The 21,549-nt window shown below is 59.5% G+C and overlaps 1 protein-coding gene across 1 annotated transcript in view; it reads left to right on the forward strand.

The window, feature by feature from the left end:
- Positions 1 to 21,549, forward strand: part of PITPNM3 (PITPNM family member 3) — a 68,749-nt gene that overhangs the window by 17,549 nt on the left and 29,651 nt on the right. The window contains exons 3-4 of the mRNA XM_034989337.1: positions 5,425 to 5,532; positions 17,673 to 17,720. Of these exons, the coding sequence (XP_034845228.1) occupies positions 5,425 to 5,532; positions 17,673 to 17,720 (156 nt within the window). The remainder of the gene's footprint in view (positions 1 to 5,424; positions 5,533 to 17,672; positions 17,721 to 21,549) is intronic.

Here is a 21,549-nt window from a genome sequence, read left to right on the forward strand (position 1 = left end):
CTTGGGGAACCACGGTGTGACGCCGCCACGAGCCCTTGGGGAACCACTGTGTGACTCTGCCACGAGCCCGCGGGGAACCACGGTGTGACTCTGCCACGCACCCATGAGGACGATGCTGCCCCACACCTGTTACCTCGACTGACCCGGATGCAGAGGACTTGGGACTTGCAAGCTGCTGGAGGGCGCGGCCATGGTACAGCCACGTGGGGGTGGGTTCTAGCTCTTCTGCACTCGTGGTCATTGCTGCCCCAGGCGCCGGCCCTCTCGCGGCCAGGTGTGTACCCAGGACGAAGGAGAGTGCGCGTCCACCCGTGAGCCTGCGCAGCAGCTGTATGTACTGCTGCCAAACCTAAAACGGCCCAGACGCACAGCGGCGGGTGAGTGCACGCACACACGTGGGTCATCCGTGTGGGGAGACACGGCTCGGCCTTGAGGAGGAACCGGCCAGGAGTGCAGGCACTGGGGGGCCTCCGAGTGGGAGCAGGTGGGTGGACAGAGGGCGTTGGGCACCGTGACCCCAGGTACTCAGAACCCCAGAGTGTCCATGTCTAGTGCAGGAGCAGGCCGGTGGCCTGGGGCCCGGAAGGAGGGATTCGAGTGGGCCGGAGAAGACTCTGGGGGTGATGGTTTCACGGATGTCCACGTGCTGGAACTTTCCAAGTTGTCCTTTTAAATATGTGTAGTTTACTGAGGTCGGTTCTACCTCAGTGACGCTGTTAAAAGTAGAGGAAACCCCCCACGTGACCTAAGGGAATGCGGTGGGGTGAGCAGGTGGGCAGGAGGCCCGCGCGTTTTTCCCTGGAGATGCTTGCTTTCTCTAGACCCCTCTCCTGACATCTAGACAAGAGCCTGCACCTCACTATGAACTTGCACAAGCAGGCCCAGCCCCAGCGGTTACAGGGTTGTGTGCTGGAAGGGCTGGGGGTGCAGCTGGGGCGGCTGGGGGTGCAGCCAGGGCAGCTAAGTGGGTGCAGCCGGGGCGGCTGGGGGCATGCAGCCGGGGTGGCTGGGGGTGCAGCCGGAGCGGCTGAGGGTGCAGCCAGGGCGGCTGGGGGGGTGCAGCCGGGGCGGCAGGGGGTGCAGCCAGGGCGGCTAGGTGGGTGCAGCCGGAGCGGCTGGGGGCATGCAGCTGGGACAGCTGAGGGTGCAGCTGGAATGGCTGGGGGTGCAGCTGGGGTGGCTGGGGTTATGCAGCTGGGGCAGCTGAGGGGGCAGCTGGGGGGTTGCAGCCGGGGTTTGTTTTCAGGACACAGCTGGCCTGGGTAGCCTGATGGGGAGTACAGCCGAGCCCCCTCCGGGTGGGACGTTGGAGGTTTCTGCCACAGCCACGTCTTCTGTGTCCTCTGCTCTCTGTTGTCCCTGTGCCCAGCACCAGCAGACTCCCTGCTCCCCTCCTGGCAGGAGGCTGGGCCCGAGAGCTGCATTCAGTCTTGCGGACACCCTGCTCCTTGCTCCAATCCCTGGCTTCTCACAGTGAAGGGGATGAGATAACCATTGTATTTAACTGACCACGGTGGGTCTCGTGGAGAACGTGGGCACAGCTCTATCTGGGTTTTCCTGTGGGGGCACAGCCTCCAGTGGGAGGGAAGGTAGTGGACGGAGGTGCAGGCCGCCTGGACAGAGGTTGGGCCGGTGACTGGCCATGTCTGACCCCAGCCGAGCCTCTGGGGCCCGGGCCCTTGTGTTACACAGGCAGGGGTGGGGTCGTTGGTCTCAGGGATGAGTGGGACGCTGTGCCATGGGGGAGGCAAAGGGGCCCTCACAGAAGCAAACCACAGGTGTGCTCCTGACCCCGGCCCTGCCTCTCATTCAGGCGTGGGAGAGGGGAAACAAGTGCCACGGAGCTGCCCCGAGGTGTCTGGGATGGGCTGAGTGGGGCCCCTGTGAGGGCCATGGTGGGGGCAGTGGCACGTAGCACCAGGGAAGGTGTGCAGTCTTGAACCCAGAGGCCCTGGGGCCGGGCTCATCTAGGTCCTGGGAGATTGGTGTCGGGTGCAGGGGTGACGGGCGGTGTTGGGCCCGGGACTGCAGAAGGTGACACGTCCTCGGCCCCGTGAGCTGGAGGTGGAGGCTCCCTGTGCGGGATAAGGAGTCTCGCTGCTCTGAAGTCCTGGCCCTGGGTCAGGGTCCCAGTCCGTCCGGGGTCAGGGCTGGGGTTGTGGCGCCAGCACCGAGTCTGGGCAGGGACTGGGGCTCCGTGGGGGTGAAGCAGGTGCAAAACCGTCCGCCCCAGATGTCACTGGGGGTGAGGACTAGCATGCAGGGAGCAGCCTCCGGAAATCAAAATGCGAAATCAATAACCAGGGCATTCATCCAACCAGCTCTTCGTGGCCTCCGTGGGCCCTGCCAGGAGGCACATACCACAGTGAGGGGACGCAGAGCCAACAGAGCGGCACGAGGGCCCTGGTGTGTGTGCACGCGTGTGTGTCCTCTCGGGGAGGAGCCCACTGTTGGCAGAGTAAATGCCCCGGCTGAGTGTTGGGAGCAGGCGGAGGGGAGGCCCAGGGAGGGGGAGAAAGCGGGTCGAGGGGTGGGTGGGGGCAGAGAGCGCGAGAAGGCCATGGAAGATTCCAGAAAGCAGAGTGAGGGGGGGCGGCTCCCCAGGAGTGAACCAGGGGTTGTTGAGAGAGAGACCCAGACGGAGAAGGACGAACACAAGAAGGACCCACGGGGACAGAGAGGTCCTGAGCCCAGAGAGTGAGTGAGCAGGAGCGGAGCACATGGCCAGAGCGAGGCCTGCTGTGGGTGGTGGGGGACAGCGTGGCAGAGACTGCTGTGGCCTGAGAGGAATGGGGGGAGCCCTGGGGGGGCACAGGTGAGAGCTGAGCTGCATGGGGCGGGCCGACGCCAAGCACAGGGACACGGCGGCAAGTCTGTGAGGATGGTGCGCTTGCTGGAAAGAAGAGACAGACCAAGGGGCCGTGGGCCAGGAGAGGAGGGGGCCCCCGCGCTGAGCCCTGGGGGCCCGGGGGCTCTGACTGCCTCATACACAGCCCGGGGGGGCCGTGGACCAGGAGAGGAGGGGGCTTCCGTGCTGAGCCCTGGGGGCCCAGGGGCTCTGACCGCCTCGCACAAACCCCGGGGGAGGATCGTGGGCCAGGAGAGGAGGGGGCCTCCGCGCTGAGCCCTGGGGGCCCGGGGGCTCTGACCGCCTCGCACACAGCCCAGGGGCTGCTCAAGCTCTGTGGAGGAAGCGGGACTCGGATGTGTAGACAAGTGATGCTGGATGCCCGGCCCTGGGCCAGGAGCCCTAGCCCATTGTCCTACTGCGTCAGAACGACCCTCCGCTGTGTTTTCTCACAAAACTGGACTCCTGTGGGATGGGGGTCATGTCTCACGCCACACCCGGCCGGTGAGCAGTGAAGGTTGCACGAGCAGGTGAACAGCTGTGTGCTTGGGACACCGAGCCGGGAGACCAGGCCCGCAAGGGGGCCGCAGGCCGATCCTGCCCACGCCGCCTGCCCCTCGGACGGGACGCCCCGGGGCAGACGGCAGCGGAGAGTCGGGGCGGTGTGCTCTTATCTTCACGGGCTGTTCTCCAGGCCCGTGCTCTGCCCTGTGGTCGTCAAGCCCGCAGACACCTTCCTGACCTCCTCTAAGCCCAGGGCAGCCCGTGACGCCGCGATGCGGTTTGACAGTGAGAAAGACTGAGGTTCGTAAACACACGTTACCGTTCGAGGTGCGAGAGCCAGCAGATGGTGCGTCCAGGGTTGAAGAGAGTCCGTCGAACCCCAGAGCTGAGTTTTTAACCCCTTGGCAGTCCTGCTCCCCAGGGCAGCGCCACCTGACACTTTCTGACCGCACGTGGGCCCCTGCAGCTTTGCGGATTTAGGGCCTCATCCTTTGTCCTCAGGACAGCTTGCTGCGAAGGGCTGTGGAACCAGGGCCCCGTGGAAGACATACGAGGACAGGAACAGCTGAGGGACACGTGGGGCAGGGTCTGGACTGGAATCCGGCCAGGGGTCTGCCCAGAGCACAGCGCTGCCTACAGGAGTCGATGTGCGCCCGGATGGAGCGCACCCACGTGGGGAATGGTCAGGGCATACGTGTGGCGCCTGGCTGGGGGGCTGGGCAGCCGACACAGGATGTCCAGGGCAGCCCGTCGGGACTGGAGGGCTCTTGAAACAGTGCACCTGGGTTTAAATCGTGGGTCTAGCCGGTGGCCTTGGGCAAGGTCCTGAACTGCTCTGAGCTTTGCTTTCCGAGTCTATAGAACGGAGGTGATAATGATCGTTACCTTTGGGGGATTGTTAGGAGGATCAAGTGGGGGGATGTTTGTGAAGCACTTAAACGGTCTCAGTGCAGAGTGAGTATTTGTAAGCGTGGTTGAACGCATCAGCTGGGCGAATTCGCCAGGCAGGAGCATGTGTCCCAGCAGGAAGTGGGGGCGGGAATGGTCAGAACTCTGGACAGCTCCCCACGCTCCCGCTCCGCCATATTGGCACCATCTTGGGCAGAGAAATGGGTCTTGTCCCCCGTTTCGCGGCTGTCATGAGCTTGAGGGTTCTCCTCACTGGCCCGTTAATGTCTACCCACAGCGCTCTTCACCAGGAAGGCCCATCCCTTTGACAGCAGGGCCAGTGGATGCCTGTGGGTTTGTTCTAGAGGAAATGCCCCTCTCTGGGACAGGGGACTGCACCGGATGACGTGGGGGACCCAGGGGCCTGTGCTCAGTGTGGTTGGGGAATATGGCCCCACTGACTCCTTCGGAGCAATCCCTGAGCTCTTTGGGGAAGGGCACAGATGGGGACGGGGTTGAGGGGGCCGTTGGGGAGGATGGAGGCATTACTGGGTTCTTAAGGTAGACGTGAGAGCCAAGAGGGTTCTGTAAAGCTCAAGGCTTGCTCAGAGCCAGATGTCTTCTGCTCTCCCAGGTACAGCAGAGCTGCTCCTGCCCCACTCAAACTCCAAGTACCGGTGGCAACCCCCTTCTCACGTGGAGGAATAACCTTACTGTCTTTATCAACCAGCACTCCCTATGCATTGAGACCTTTACCCCATTACCTTGTTGAGTCCTCATGGCAGCTCTGCGGGCTGGACCTTGCCACACCCATTTTTCTGATGGGAAAACTGAGGCTCGGAGAAGTCAAGTAACTTACCCAAAGAAAAACCGCGAGCTAGGGGCATGGCTTTCCTTTTCCTTCAGACACACTTCCTTTCAGGAAATACCACTCTTGTGGCAGGAATGGAGACACGAATGGGGTTTTCAGCCTCTCTCGTTGCCGTCCCCTCCTTCCTTTCTTTGGCCGCAGCCTGTGGGGGCCCCATAGGGCTTAGCAGCAATGCCTGCTCACGGTGGAAGCTTCCGGAAGGTGTCATGGATGTCCACAAACACAGACCTTCAGTGGCGGGAGTCGGCCTCCGTGGGTAGGGTCCCCTGGACACAGCCCGCGTGCTCACGCCCGGCTCTGCTTCCGCCCACAGAGGAGGTGGCTGAAGGGAAGAATGCCATCCTCATCGGGATGAGCCAGTGGAATTCCAACGACCTGGCGGAGCAGATGGAGACCATGGGGAAGCTGGAGGAGCATCAGGGTGAGCCTCTGCTTCTGGGTGCCTGGGGCGGGTGCAGGAGCGTGCTGCCGGGGGGCCGGAGTGTGGGCGACCGCGGCTAGAACGCGGGTCTTCTAGAGGAGTCTCGCTTCTCTCTGGGCGCCTCCCCTGTTTGAATCTACGGTCCCTGAACGTTGTGCCCTGCAGGGACCCCCATTGGCTCTCGTGCGGGGCTTTCTGTGCGGAGCAGCTGAGCTTCCGTTGTCCATGGGATGACCACCCGGGGGCACGCGTTCCTAGGGGCAGGGGGCGGGGGCCACGCTCCTTGGACAGCCAGGCCTGTGGTGTGGGCAGAGCTGGTTAAGCTGGGGTGGCAGCGGAGGTACCTCTGGGAAGGAACCGGAAAGGGGAGCAGGGTGGACTGTAACCTCCAGCGGCTGAGTGGTTGCAGAAGGGTGTGCGGCTGGGGATTAATCCATGAGGCTTTTCGTGGAGGCCAGCTGGGCCAGGAGCTTATCAACAGAGCAGGCCCATCCTCTCGGGCATCCTGCCCATTTGGCCATTTCGCATCACTAACCAAATGTTTGTTGACCACCTACTGTGTTGTTCGGGAGGCAGAACCAAGGTGCCTCACCTGGGGCCACTGCCTTGTGACCGTGACTCAGGACAAGACAAGATGTAAGGGGTCAGGCTTGGGCGGAGGGTCTCTGGGCCCAGGGGGAGAGGGGTCAGGGAAGCCAGGCTTTGAGGGGCAGGGAAGGCCGTATAATCAGAGAGGGGCTGTGTTGGATTAAGGTCACTCGGGAACGAGTTGGGGATCTAGAACCCCGCAGGGGGTCCAGGGTGCTCACTGCGTATGTGTTGTCCCCAGGCTAGTTTTCCCCGTCCCTCCTCCCACCCCATATAGCACCTCTTCCTCATTTCTCGTCATTCCTCACTCACGGGCTGGGCACTCCGTGAGATAGTCCTGGCCCAGCCCAAGAGAAGGGCCGTCTTGCTGGCGGCCGACTCGGTGCTGGCGTCTCGCCCGTAGCCGCTTCCCTCGAGCCCCTTCCGCCCCCTTGGCTTGGAGCTCTCCCTATGCCCAAGAGCCGTCCTGAGGAAAGGATGCGCCAGGGGTGCTGTTCATTCTACAGAGGAAGAACCCAAGGCTCACAGAAGCTGTGTCTTGCCCGAGGTCCTCGAGCTGGTGCAGCATGGTGCTCAGATCGTCCTGTCCTGATCCCCAGCTGGACCGAGGCAGGGTTCAGGGCCTCTGCAGAGTAGTCAGGTCTTAACAGAAAGGCCCTGGGCTACTGGCATGTTCCCAGGAAGGGCAGGCCCGAGTCTGGTCCCCAGGGCTCGTCCAGAGGCAACACCCCCGTTGTCACAGGTGCGCATTTGCAGACGGACCCTTGGCTCGCTCTTGCCTTCACCCCAAACCCTGGAGGGGCCCAGAAGGGGTCATGGGTTCCAGCCGCTTCCCCAGGACAGTGCTCAGTAGCCATAAGACAAGCCCAGACTTGCACTCAGGGCCCATCCTCTTCCCACCCCGCCCCCTGGTACCCAGAGAATGTGACTCAGCACAGTGGGAGCTGGGGAGGGGCGAGGAGAGGAGCCGGGAGGGCAGGGGGAGGGAAGCGGAGGGAGAGCTTGGGGCACTCTCCATGCACGAACTTGGCTCTGTGCGCCAGGCAAGCTCACGGTACCTCTGGTACCTCTGTTTCTTCGTGGGCAGAGCAGGGCTAGTTTGAGTGTTGTGAGGATTGAGTCAGGACTTGCCAAGTGCATTCCGTCCCGGGTCATCATAAGCCCAGGACGAGTGAGTTCTGGCAAGCACCTGGTGGGCTCGCTGGGAGGGGTGCACTGGGTCAGGGCTATGATGCTGATGCTATTTCCTCCCCGTGGGCAGTGGGGAGCAGGGGGAAGCAGGGGAGGGTGAGGAGAGGGAACCTGCTGTGTCTCCAGCCCCTGGGGACGGTGTGATTCATCCACAGAGCAGAACACACGCACTCATTTCACCGGCCAGCCGTTAATCAGCCACAACACGGGTTGCCCCCGTGCTCAGTGTGGGCACGGCCTCCGGCAGCCAAGGAGGAGCAGGGTCCTGGCCACGGTCATCCCGTGTAGGAGGACGCGGAGCGCGGGGCCTCGGGAGGGAGACCCGGGCATGACTCTGGGCGGCAGAAGCCCTGAGGACGCTTCAGGAGAAGGCTGCCCTCGAAACCAGCCTGGGCAGTCTCCACCGCCCTCAGTGGTGAGTCCAAGTCCGCCTCAGCCATGACCTCTGCCTGGGGCTCCTGAGTCAGCTGTTCGGTAGCCTCCTGCCTGGCTCTGCCCAGACGCCTGAAGCTGCTTTGCGCTCTCACGTTCTCCGCATTCCTGACAGCACGTGATGTATAATATATATGATATACACACAATCTGTACTATATAATAAGACCTAACAGATACTATGTACATGCACTCTGTATATAACATATAATACAATGTATCCACACATCTATATACAGTGCAGTGTATGTAATACGTGCATATTTGTGTGTATACACACACACACACATTCTCTTTTTATTATTTCTTGAGGTGTTTCTTTCTCTCTCTCCCCTTCCAGACTTACCTTAGAGACATGCCAGACCTGGGTCTCACCTTGCCCGTCCTATTCTTATTTCTTGGTCCTTGCTGGGCTCTAGAAATGTTCCTCGGCTCTAACCCCATCCGTAGCTCACCGGTCCTGTCTTCTCCAGTTGTTGCCATTCCTTTGCTCAGCTCTTCTGTGGAGTTTGTTGTTTTTTTTCTTTTTTAAGCAATCATCTTTTCATTTTCGTGCCCTCTGGTTTTTTTCCGTAACAACCTGATATATATCATAGGTGCCATGGACTCATTCTGTGCTTTGTAAGGTCTCTATCTTCCTGTTCTTTTAAGTTTCAGAGTCTCCTGGTGGGTTAGAAGTGGATGGAAATAGACCCCACGCACCTCAGTGTGGGCTAATTAGCCAGAGACCCCTAAGTGAGATTATGGCACAGAACAGGAGCGAGCTTGAGTCCAGTGATCTCGGGAAGCACAGGGCTGCCATTATTAACATTGTCCAAGGAAAGCAGGTCCTGCCAAGTTCCTTTTAAAATTGAGACATAATTCACATACCATACAATCCCCCCTCTTAAAGTGTATACAATTCAATGCTTTCTTTATATTTTGTATATTCATGAATCTGAGCAACCATCACCACTACCTAATTCCTGAACATTTAATCTCCCCCAAAAGAAATCCCATACCTGTCAGCAGTCACTCCCCACTTTTCCCTCCTCAAAACCCTCGAATTTCATATAAATGGAATCCAACAATATGTGGCCTTTTGTATTTGCTGTCTGCCTTAGCATCGTGTTTCTGAGACTCATCTGTGCTGTGGCATGAACCAGAATGTCATTCCATTTTATGGCTGAATAATAGTTCCACATACTGTTCATGCATTCATCAGCTGGTGGACATTTGGGTTGTTTCCACTTTTTTACTGTTATGAGTAACACTGCTGTAAGTGTTCATGTACAGGTTTTTGTGGGGACACACTTCCAGTTCTCTTGGGCACACACCCATGACTGGGAGTGCTGGGCTGCCACATTCCCTTCCCACCAGTGTTGTACCAGAGTTCAGACTAATCCACGTTCTTGTCAACACTTGTCATTGTCTATTGTTTGATTATAGCCATGCTAGTGGGTGCGACATGGCATATGATTATGGTTTGGATTTGCATTTCCCTAATGACAGATGATGATAAGCATATGTTCATGTGCTTATTCATTGTTGTTCATCTTCTTTGAAGAAATGTCTACTCAAATCCTTTGCCCATTTTAAAATCAGGTTGTTTGTCTTTCTCTTGTTGAGTTGTAAGTGTTCTTTATATATTGTGGATACTAGACCCTTATCAGTTATATGATTTACAGATATCTTCTCCCATTCTATGGGTGTCTTTTCACTTTCTTGATAATACCCTTTAGAGTGCAAATTTTAAAAATTCTGATGAAGTCCAACTTATCTATTTTTGCTTTTATTGTTTCTGTGTTTGAGGCCATATCTAAGAAACCATCAACTAATACAAAGTCATGAAGATTTACCTTTTGTTTTTCCTTAAGAGTTTTATAGTTTTAGCTCTTACATTTAGGTCTTTGATCCACTTTGAGTTCATTTTTATGTAGAGTGTGAGGTAGGGGCTCAGCTTCATTGTTTTGCCTGTGGGTAACCAGTTGTACTGGAACCATTTATTGGAAAGACAGTTTTTTTTTTTTTTTTTTAAGATTTCATTTATTTATTTGAGAGAGAGCGAGAGCGAGAGAGAGAAAGCATGAGTAGAGGGGAGGGATAGAGGCAGACTCCCCACTGAGTAGGGAGCCAGATATGGGGCTTGATCCCAGGACCCTGGGATCCTGACCTGAGCCCAAAGCAGATGCTTCACCGAATGAGCCACCCAGGCGCCCTGGAAAGACAATTCTTGAATTGTCTTGGCCTCCTTGTCAATTGATCAGGAACATATGGATTTATATCTGGACTCTCAATTCTATTCCACAGCTATGTGTGTACTCTGAGGCCAGCACCACATCATCTTGATTACTGTGCCCTTGTAGTAAGTTTGACATCAGGAAGCAGGAGTCCATGTGTTTTGCCCTTTTTTGCAAGTTTGTTTTGACTATTCTGTATTCCTTGTATTGCCATGTGAATTTTAGAATCAGTGTCTCAATTTCTGCAAAAAAACCCAGCTGGGATTTTAATAGGGGTTGTGTTGAATCTGTAAATCAGTTTGGGGAGTATCACCATCTTAATTTTAGTCTTCCAATCGATGAACATGGGATGTCTTTCTGTTTCTTTAGTTCTTTAATTTCGTTCAGTGATGTTTTGTAGTTTTCAGGGTACAAGTCTCGCACTTGTTAAGTTTATTCCAAAGTATTCTATTCTTTTTGATTTGATTGTAACTGGATTATTTTCTTGATTTCATTTATGGATTATTTGCAAGTATGTAGAAATACAATTGATTTTAGTGTATAATCTTGTATCCTGCAACTTTGCTGAAATCATTTATTAGGTTTATTTTTGGGGGAGGATTCCTTAGGATTTTCTATATACAAGATCATGTCATCTCCAAACAGGTAGTTTTACTTCTTCCTTTCCAACCTGGATGCCTTTTATTTCCTTTTCTTGCTTGAATTCCCTGGCTAGATTCTCCAATATAATACTGAATAGAAATGGTGAGAGCTGACATCTTGTCTTGTTCCCAATCTTCAGTGGAGTTTTTGGTCTTCCTCTGTTAAATATGATGCTAGCTGGTTTTTTGTTTTGTTTTGTTTTGTTTTGTAGTTGTCATTTACCTGGTTGAGGAAGTTCCTTCTGATTCTGGGTTGGATCAGTGCTTTTATCATGAAAGGGTGTTGAGTTTTGCCAAATGCTTTTTCTGCATCTATTGAGATGATCCTGTGGGTTTTGTCCTGTTTTCTATTATTATGATCGATTTTCATATGTATTCCTGGGCTATATTCCACTTGGTCCTTGCCATGTTGCTAATCTTTTATGCTCAGAGTTTGCATATGTCTTTCAGAATTATTTATACTAACAGTCGATGAGCTATCACTTAAGGGACTGCTTACAGTCTTGTTTTAGGAACAAATGGTGTCATCAAGACCACATTCTTATTGACAGGAGGGAAGCAGGCACCGCCCAGGTGTCCCCAACCACCTTCTCTGCCTTTGCCTTTCCAGAGAGCTATTTTATTTTCCCCATCGTTCCTCTCAGACTCTGGCTTATGACCTGTGTCTAGATAATGTCCTCAAAGAGTGGTCCCTGGACCAACAGCATCAGCATCACTTGGACACTTGTCAGAAACGTGGATTTTGAGCCCCTCCCAGACTCACTGAATGTGTTTTAACTACCCTTTAGGTCCTTATGGCGATTGTTGAAGTCTGAGGGCCATTCATTATGATGCCACCAGCTGGCCAAGGGGTCTGCAGATCCATTTTCCTGGACTCGCCTCCCTCAGTCACTGAGTTTGGCATCTTTCTTCCACGCTGTCGGTGTTCCTGTGATACTGGATGATACTGTCTGTGAATCTGACTTAGTAGTCGCACTTCCCCCATCCCAGCCTATTGCTGGGTGATGTGATGTGTCTGTTTATTGCAAACAACTGTCATCTAAGTATCGGGGAGGGTAGAACATGCTCCTGGGTGATATTAGCTTCTGGTTTATTCTTCTTGGTATTTTTAGCTTCCCAGGGTGTCCCGTTCCTCAAATGTTCAGCCTTTCCCACACCTGAAGGCAGATGCCTCTGCTCGGTACAAGCGGGTATTGGGAGGAGGATGAGCACGCCCAGGCAGTTGCAAAAGCTTCCTTTGCTCCTGGGTTTTCCATCGAGGAGCCTGCTCTCCCCCCGAGCTGCCCCGCCTTTGGCCACAGGGCTTCCTTCCTCTGCAGGATGCAGGTCATGGCTTCCTCTCTCCTCAGTCGGCGTTAGGGACGTTTGACCTTCGAAGTCATACGAAGCTCCACGCTGACAAGGGTCTCACACTTGATTTTATGCTCTGCTGTTGCCATCTTAAAATTCTTAGTACTTTCGAACAAAGGTCCCCACGTTTTCATTTTGTGTGGGCTCTGCAAACCCTGTCACCAGCCCTATCTCCCCCCATCCGTTCTCTCTGCTGTCCACCTCTTGGTGGATTTGGCCTGACAGTGTCTGGTCTGCCAAGGACACCCCCTTCTTATTTTATAGTACCACTAAAGACCAATTCCTAGGAAAATATTTGGTGTCATTTTCTAGGGATTTGGGGCAGGAGAAAAAGCCTGGATCATGTTATCTGTTTACCATTTCTGTTCAGCCCCAGTGTTCTGTAAACCCAGTGACTTCATTCTGCGATGAGGCCGGCACGTGGGTTTTCCTTGTCTGAGGAGTGAAGGGTAAATCCCCCAGCCGGGCACGGAGGCCATCAGTGAGCTTCGCACCCTCCCTTCAGCCGATGTAATTGTCCGGGGTTCGTAAGCTCACCATGGTCGCAGGAATCAAACAGCCGTGGCCGGCTCCCACCACGGATTGTAGGGGGCTGTCAGACCGATCCCAAGGCCGTCTTCCATTCTGTAGTCCTCACTTCTAGGCCATGCTCCCCCTCCTCTCCTGCTCATCCGGTGCTCTGGCCAAAGCTGCCAGGTGGCTGCTTGCTGACTGTGAGCACTTTCTCCGGGAGCCTTCCTGAGGCCCAGCCTCTCCCAGACCGCCTCCGCCCTGCCCCGTATGGCTTAGGGGGGCTGTTGTGTGCAGTGCCAACCAGCCTGCTGCGTACAGCCCTGCCTCTCCGGACCCGAAGCAGGGAGGGGCTCACGGCACATTCACGCCTTCCTCCCTCTCTGTGCATTCGGCTTACACATGCTGGTACTCACGCCGTGCTGGGGTGAGTTGGGGACACGCTGACGGCTGCAGAGGGGGTGGGCAGACACAGCCCAGTGGGCTGACCCCTCACAACAGTGGGGTCCGTGGGACATGGAGCGTGAGCAGGGACATGCAGGGCCAGGAGGCCTTGCTGGGCTCTGGACAGACCCAGGAGGGGGCCCCAGGCGGGCAGAAGGAGCCGCAGGTGCAGAGATGCAGAGGAGGGATGAGCAGCAAGGAGATGGGGGAAGCACACAGGGTTCCTCTTGCCTGAAGTCAGGGTGCGAGGTGCGGGGCTGGGGACAGTGAGCGGTGGGGAGGGGATGCTGAAGCTGAAGGCCTGGGATGGGAAGGAGTCCGGCCATCCCGGGGGTGCTCTGGGGATCCATGGGGTGGTTCAAGCAGGAGCACTTTCTAGAAAGTTCATTCTGGAAGCCAACAAGAAGGCTATAGGAGGGCCTGGGAATGTGTGCAGGGGTGCAGGGGGCCAAGTGAGAGGTCATGAGGGAGTCCTGACCCTGCCGCTCAGCAGACGCTAGAGGCTCCATGTGCGGGGGGCGCCCTGAGCAGGAGGGTGGGGGTCTTTCTCTCAGCTCTGCTTCCAGGGTGGCTGGCAAAGCCCAGGGCGTCAGCTCTGCCCTCCTGGCTGCCGCGGGGGGAGGGTGCCTAGCTCCTTCTTCCCCAAGGCCCCAGCTGTCCGAATGCTCCCCCGCCTCCGTGAGGCAGGTATGTGGTGGAAACACTTCTCTCCATCCCGGGGGGGAAGGGGGCTGGTTTGTTGGAAGGGGGTGGGGAGGGGAAACCGCATCCGTGGGGAGGAGACGGGGCCCTGCACTGCGTTCCGCCCACTGCACGGCCCGTCCTGTCTGCTGGGGCTTCCAGCAATTTGCAAACTGGAGAAGGCTGGGACAGAGGTGTGGCCGTGCGGCCAAGTGGGGTCTCCTTGGGCAGCGAGAGCTGTGCTGCTTCGTCGTCCTCCTCTGAGGAGCCTGCCCGGCAGGAAGGGCAGAAGCCGGGGCTCAGCCCTGCCAGGGAAGAGGGAGGGCTCCAGGCTTTACCTCCTCCCGCGGCCGTTTCCTTCCTGCCCCGTGGTCGGATCCGTGGCCTCTCCAGGCCCCTTGATGCCTGGCTCAGGCTTCACCACGGGAGACACCAGCATCGGGCAGCCCAGCCTCCCTGGGGACACCCCCTCGCCCGGAGGAAGCACCGTCCACACTGCCTGAGCCATCCCAGGAGCCCCCATGGGGCAGGGGTCATGGGATGGGGCAGGGGTCATGGGACGAGCCCCCGGCAGACCGGGGTGTCTGGAGGGGCCAGATGTAAACATTGGGTACCGACTTTATCCTTCTGAGCCGAAGCTCGGTGATTGAGCAGGTGGGGACGCAGTAGGCAAGCCATAAAGCCATGGTCCTGGGGCTGGCTCTGCCTTCCCTCCTGACCTCCCTCCTCCCAGGCGACCCACGTGTGTCCTGGGGACCCTGGCTTGCAGGGACCCCCCCTCCTGGCTTCCTCCAGCTCTGTACCCTTGCTCCCCGGCCCCCGGCTTCTGCAGCCCCGCTCCACCTCCCTACCTGGCATTACGGCCACTGAAATCCTGCCCGGGATACAAGTCCTGCTCCGTTTCTGGTAATGAAAGTGTTTTATGATGTCAGTGGCTCAGAAACTGCCCAGGCGAGTCACCCCTAGGGCCTGGTGCGAGAACAGGACGGTCGTGAGTCAGACCGGCCTGTCCCTCCGCTCCATGCCCTCGCACGTGGTAGGTGCCCAGGGGACGCCCCTGCATGTGTGCTGTGCTCAGGGCTTGCCGCCAAAGCTTTGAAGGGCCCTGGGTCGGGGGCCAGTGTTCCCAGATCTGAGTAATTTATCCTCAAACCTGTGTTTTGTAAGTGCAGCCAGGTGGGATGGGGAGAGAACGTGCACTGGGGCTGCCTCCCGCCCCCTCCCTGTCTCCCTGGATGTCTCCTCCCCTGCACCTGCCCACGGGGCCTGGGTGGGGGAGGGCCGGGGTCAGGGGCACGTTCCCCAGGGCGTCTCAGGGCAGAGCAGCCGTCCAAAGTACTGGCTTTGGGCTCTGCCTCTCCAGGACTCGGTTTCCTCCCCGGGAAATGGGCCTCCCGCCCAGGCCAGGCTCTGCCACAGCCCCGCGATTCCTTGGACGCGGCGCAGGGGGCACCGTCTAATCGTGGCTGTGCCACACGCGTCCCCGGGGCCCCTGGGTGGGAATGAGTCCCCCCTGGGCCTCCCGTGTCCCCCCCCAGCCCCTCCCTCCACTCTGGGCATGTGGAAGGCGTTCAGCACGGGAGGGTCTTAATGTCCACGCTGGGCCCCGTGTCTCTGGGAGGCGGGAGCTGACGTCCCTGTGGGCCTGATGGGGCTCAGACGGGACACCGGTCTCTGCCTGACCTGTGGGCCTGGCAGTGGTCTTCCTCTCTCCTGCGGCATCTGCGGGCTCAGCATGGGGAAGCCGCCGCCATGGCCGCCTTGTCATGCTGCAAGCGGGCTCCTCTGTGAGGCCGGGCCCCTGACCTCCCTCGCACCCAGGCTCTGGCCTGAGCCCCGCACAGCGTGACCGTGACTCTGTCCCTCGTCCTCTGCCCGCGATCCTGACAGACACGGGGACACATCCTGCCCCAGTCGCTGGGAGTCGGGAAGCAGATAGGACCCACTTGCTGAGCGCTCGCCGTGCGCCTGGCTGTGTGCTCAGGGCTTTCCACGCATGAACGCCCCCTGAGGGGGGCAGCACCAGCTCCCCAGGTTATGGGCGGAGACTGAGGCACGCAGAGTGACCTGCCCAGGGGCCACGTACTAGCACAGGAGGGCCCAGTGTCTGCATACAGGTGTTTGCACCTGAGTGTGCACGGGGACCCGAGAGCTTGGGCCACCGTGCTAGAACGAGGCCCAGAGAGGGAGGGTGACCTGCCTTAGGTCACACAGCGAGAGCCAGTCAGTGGGAGCCTGCGCCCAGCTCTGCGGCTCCCCTCTCTGGTCCTGGCAGCCTCTGTGAGCACTCAGGTCCAGGCCTCGGAGGGGAGGGAGGCGGTGGACTGGGCCTCCCTGAGGACCTGAGCTGAGGAGGCGGCCCTGGTGGGCAGGGGAGGGGCTGCAGGTGCTCTGGGGCGCTTCACTCGCGGGGAGGCAGCTCCAGGCTGCCGTCAGCCCCTGGATGGTTGGTGGGAGGTGCAGGGTTTCCCAGCTGAGCTTCCTTGCGTTCTGCAGGGCAGGGAAGAGTCACTTTGCCTGGAAAGGGCGTTCTGGGCTTTGAACCACGCCTTCGAGAACGGGGGTCTTTGGGGACGCGGCAGACACCTTTGCTTCAGGGAACTGACCTGCTCAGGAGGCTGCGATCTGCGGGCATGGTCCTGCCCCAGGGACCTGGAACTGCCACCTCACTCCCCAAGCCCTGGTCGGGCCACTTCTCTGCCGTCCCTCAGCTGGTCCAGACGCAGAGAGGGCAGAGCCGAGGGCCGTTCAGCTGGTGGGCTAGATGTGAGCACTGACCGCCTGGGCCCCCGCGGGCAGGGGCCTGGCCGGCTGGGTCTGGGGGCTCCTGGGGCCTCCGGCTTGGTCTCCTTTCTGAGCGATCCCGTGGAGGAGCAGTGGGCTCGAGGGAGGGAGCCGGCCTCTGCTGACCCTGGCCCTGTGCTGGCCGTTGGGGTGGGAGAAGGCTGAGCAGGCGCCCAGGGGCCACTTTCCCGAGAGGCTCGCTTGCCAGGCTCAGGCTGCGATGAAGGGGAGCAGCTGTGGGCCCGCGGGCGGGAGAGTGGACTGGGCAGAGTGCGCGTCCAGGCGTGAGTCTGGTGACCGGAGGCGGAGAGCTCAGCCTCTGCCTGAGCAGGGGTCCCTGGGGGACGTGCGGGCCGGGGCCCACCCTTCCCTGCTGTGGACCCGGCTTCCCCTCCGTGGCTGTGTGATTTCAGGGAAGTCACTAAAAATGCACAAAGAGCTTCAACCCCAGAGATGTTGGTTGTGGGCGTAAGGGCGATGGCGGGATTTCGCATCTTCCCTCCAGCATGGTCGTTTTAAAGTCAGCCATGATCTATCCCCTGCAGAACGTTCTTCTCACGCCCTGGGAGGATGTTCACAGGTGTTGTGACTTGGTTGGGGAATCGCTTATGCTCGAACGTGAGGTACAGAAAGTGTATTTTGTGCTTCATTGTGGTCCGCGATGCCTTCCGGGAGGCAGCTCGGGGACAAGTGACAGGGGCCCCGCCCGCCCTGCAGATGTGACCTCGGCAGGCCCTGACGATGCGTCTGGAAGAGCCTGGAAGGACAGGCGTGAGGGCATCACCAGCTTTCTCTCCGTGACGGGATCATGAGATAACTTCTTCCTTCTTTATGTCTGTTAGTGTTTCCCACATTGTCAATGCGGAGTTTCTGTGACTTTCATAATTGCCGAGAACGGCTTCTCTTGGATGGGGGAGGCTATTTCCATGGTCCACGGAGCTCGGCCGGAGTCGTGCACATGGGGAGCGTGTGCGGCTGAGAAGCACCGTGCCAGGCGTGGGGACACTGATGGACACTGTGGGGCCCAGGTCTCGGCGGCAGACCCCACAGGACTTGGGGACCGACAGTGTGGGGATGGGGGAAGGGCCGGCGGCCCCCAGGCTGGGGGCAGAGGTGGTGCCTTGGCTGGGTCGGCAGAGGCCAGGCCCCATGATCCTGGCTCCCTGTGTTGTGGTGCAGGAGGGGTGGGAGACCTCTGCCCACCCCCAGCTCCGAGAGGGGCCCGGCAGCAGCCCCACGCGGCCCCCAGCGTCCACGACAGTGATGGGAGTCCACTCATGTGTCTTCTGTTTCTCTGCAGGAGACGGGAGCGCCCCGTGCACCTCCAGCGCCCTCCAGGAGAAGCAGCGTGAGTTAAGCCTGACCCCCCGGATGCTTGTCTCCCCCAGGCCCCTCCCTGCCCTGTGAGCTGAGCTTGGGGTCCCGAGTTCCCACCTGCCAGGCAGCTCGGGGCAGTGGGCCAGGAGGCTGAGCCCAGCACAGCGGATGGGACCCCGCAAAGCCTCGTGTGTCGTTTGCCTGTGGGCAGAGGCAGGACGGGAATGGGGTGCAAAGCCTTCGAGCTTCTGAGACAAGGCTCTTTGGGTGACACAGACACTGACCCTCCCCGCCCGCCGCCAAGTCCTCCTTGACCTTCACGTCCGTCCGATGGGGCTTCTCCGGGTTTCCCACAGGGCCTGACCCAGGGACACTTGGGAGAGTGTCCGTGGGCGACACCATGATCTGAGGACGTCCTCCCTGGACGCTCGGGTGGACTTGATGGGCCGTCTCAGCCACGTGTCCGCTGTTGGCAGTGTTGAGTTTCTCAGCAGGCTGGGGCTGGGGAGGGTCAAGGTGCAAGTTGGGGCTCAGAACCCCTGTCTTCCCTCTCCTGCTGTTTGGATCTGTGGTTGCAGCTTTGGGGGCTCAGCCCACACTGCCCACCCACCCCCCAGGCTCGTCCACCCCTCAGCTGCAGGAGGGTGTCTGCATTCCCACGGTGGGGGCCAGTGCGGAGGAGGTGTTCCGCACGCAGGGGCAGGTGTGGACGAGGCCCGTCAGGGGCACCTCTGTCGGGGGCACCCCCAAAGCTCAGGCCACGAGTGTGCGGAGCTCAGCATGAGCGGGGCTGTGTCTGAATGTGCACCCAGATTTTAGCCTACAGAGGTGGCTGAGTGAAGACCTGGGGAGATCAATACATTCACATTTCCCAAGAGGAAGGGCCACAGGGAAGCACCAGGTTTGGCCTGGGGCAGGGGCGGAGAGCGGGGGTGCACGGCCTCCGGGTCGGACGGAGCATGGGGGTGCACAGCCCCGGAGTGGGGGACGGATGGAGCATGGGGCTACATAGCCTGGAGCCCAGGTAGTGTTTTCCACAGGAAAGGTGGCCATGGCTTAGGAGCGGCGACTCTGAGAAATGTGGGGGTGTCTGCAGTCCGTCCTGGGGGGATTGAGGGCAGGGGAGGGTTGGCTTGTGCGTGAAGGAGGTGGTTGGACCACGAGATTGGGTGTTTGCAGGTGGAAGGCTCGTTCATCTCTGGGAATTAGCCAGCCCCTGGAGGGCGTCTCTCCCCGCCAGTCCGCCCCCCCCCATGTCAGACCTCCCATCGCTGGGGGGGGTGTTGGCCACGTCCCTCAGCAAGGGAGGGAGGGCCCGCCTCAGAGGGAAAGCAGCAGGGCTGACCCCACATCTGCCGCTTCTGGACCGGACTGAAAAAAACGTGTTTAAGAGGAAGCAAAGTCTCTTTGTTTTTAAGCCGTGGTATAGATCTTCGTCGGAATTCTGTGCTGAAGGCTGTCCTGCAAGTCTGCGCCTTCAGGATCCTCTTATTCAGGAAGGACGCGCGGGAACGTGGTGGCGGGGCTGGTGGGCTGAGTCTAGCGCCAGCCTTTGGACGGCGAGACCTCCAGCACGGAACGCCCTTCCCCGGGCACGCGGCCCCTTGGCAGTGCTGGCGTTTACCCGCTGGGCCCCGCCGTCCACGGAGCTCGGCGCTCGGGCGCTCTTGCTTTTGAAATGACAGCGGTCGTCTGTGGCGCTTTGTTTGCTCGTGGTCCGGAATCGGCAGAGTGCAAGTCCGTGACGGTCGTGATGTGCTTTCCCGGCCGCGGCCTTCTTCCCTGAGCGCGGTCTTCTCGATTATTTCTACTCGGTTTTGAAACCTCACTAGAAACAAAGTGGGGGCTGGGACGAGTTACCCGGGATCAGGACTCAGAAAGTCCTGGGGCTGTTGCCCCAGCCTCTGAGCTGGAAGGGAGCTGGGCCTGGGTTTGAGGCCTGTTCCTTCATTCCGTGCCGGGCCGCTCCAGGCGAGCTCCCTAACGTCTCCAAGCCTCCGTTTTCTCCGTTGTGGAGAGACGACCGTAAGGCCTACTTCCCAGGGTTGCTGCGGGGCGGAGGGGCCACACCTCCCACGTGGGACGCACTCACGGTCCCCACGTGTGGTTGGCTTTCCGACGAGCCTGGCCATGGGCATGCCTGGTGCGGGTGTGGGGATGCATCTCGGGACCGCACGCAGCTCTGTCTTTCCCGGGCTCTGCGGGTCCTGCGGCCGCTCAGCTGTCCCTGCTCAGAGCTGTGTCCTGGGCCGGCTCCCCCGCGTGGGCGTGAGGCATCCTTCCTCCTCCTTGGGGACCGCGCCCACCTTCATCCTGCAGCTGCAGATGGCCCGGCAGCCCGCGGCCTCTGCCTGGGCCCGTTATTTGGACCCAGATTGTTCCGTTCAGGGAACCCAGGGAGCCTGGGGGGCCGAGGACAGGGGGCCCGGGACGCGTGCACGTGGAGTCTGCGGAGCCCCGTTAGCGCGGACGCTTTAGCGCTCTCTGGTTTCCGTCGCTGTCTGTGCCTCCGGGTCTCCTCTGTCTGCCGAGTTCTCACTCCAAGCCCAGCAAACACCCCCAGCTTCCGGCATGGCTGACCTGGCATGGGTCGCAGGGGCCGCGACTCATCCGCTGCCCCGCCCCCCCCAGCGTCGTTCCTGTCCCTCCGTCCAAAGTGAAGGCACCTTTTCCACAAACTCAAGCCAGGAACTAGAGGTCCTGCTTGACTTCTGACTCTCTCCCAGACCCACCGCCCTCCACGGGCCTCCACGCCGCCCTCCACGCGGGCCTCCCTGCCTCCCAGCTTCCCCACGGCAGCCCTTCCCGACGGAGGCAGACCACCCGCCATCCTCCCCAGCACGACCTTGCGGCCACCCTTCCCACTGGCCCTCCCCGGCCCTCCCACTCCCAGTCCTGGAAGGAGCGCACAGACGCTCAGTGGCTTCCCCAGGAGCTCGCTGGGAGCTGGAGCGTTCGGTGCGTCCCTGTGGAGAGGCTGTAGGCGGTGCATGGGACTCTGAACTTTCTCTTGTGCCCGGACCAAGACGCGACCGTAGACTGACTGCCAGTCCTGGTTCCTGCTGACCTGCGGTCTCCGTCCCAATCAAGCCTCCGCCCTGGCCTCCAGCGGAGCCCCGCTTGGTCTCGGGCTGCGTCCTGACTGAGCCTGGCTCCGTGGTCTCATCACCTGTGGAAGCTGTGTGGCCGTCCAGCACCACCCACCCCCACTGTGTGTGGGCCTGACCTCACGTCCCACTGCCTGGGGCCTGGGGCCAGCGACCAGACCAGCAGCTCAGATGCCCGGACCACCACCAAGGGCTTCCCCGCTGGTGTGCCCGTGGCCACCCTCCCTGCCAGACCCCCACCCTCCAGAGCCTGGAGCCCCCTGCCCGCGGCCGCCCTCTCCCACAGCCCCCCTGCTCTGTGGTGCCCGGAGACCCCTGCCCGCGGCCGCCCTCCCTGCCGGACTCCCACCCTGCAGAGCCCGGAGCCCCCTGCCCACAGCCGCCCTCCCCCCCAGTACCCCACCCTGCAGAGCCCGGAGCCCCCTGCCCGTGGCTGCCCTTCCCCACGGCCCCCCCGCCAGCCCGGTAACGTGTCTTTTCCTGGCCTGTGTGGGCAGCTTGCTGAGCACAGCTGCAGACAGGCTATATTTAGCCGGCTTTACTGAGCTCAGGGTGGCAGACGGCCGCCTGGGGAGCGTTCCTCTTGCGTGTGTGCACGTCTGTGCTCGACAAGGCCCGTTGCCGTGTGAGTGCTGAGGCGTGTGCACGTGCGTGTGAGTGCACGAGGACGTGTGTGTGTCCGTGCGAGTCTGTGTGGCATCTCTGCTTTGCTGGGGACATCCTCAGCTTCTGACACTTACAGGGTCTAAAGTG

This window comes from Mirounga leonina, unplaced genomic scaffold (genome assembly GCF_011800145.1).
Source record: "Mirounga leonina isolate KUSES-001 unplaced genomic scaffold, KU_Mleo_1.0 Mir_488, whole genome shotgun sequence".
In the NCBI taxonomy this organism is placed as follows: Eukaryota; Metazoa; Chordata; class Mammalia; order Carnivora; family Phocidae; genus Mirounga; species Mirounga leonina.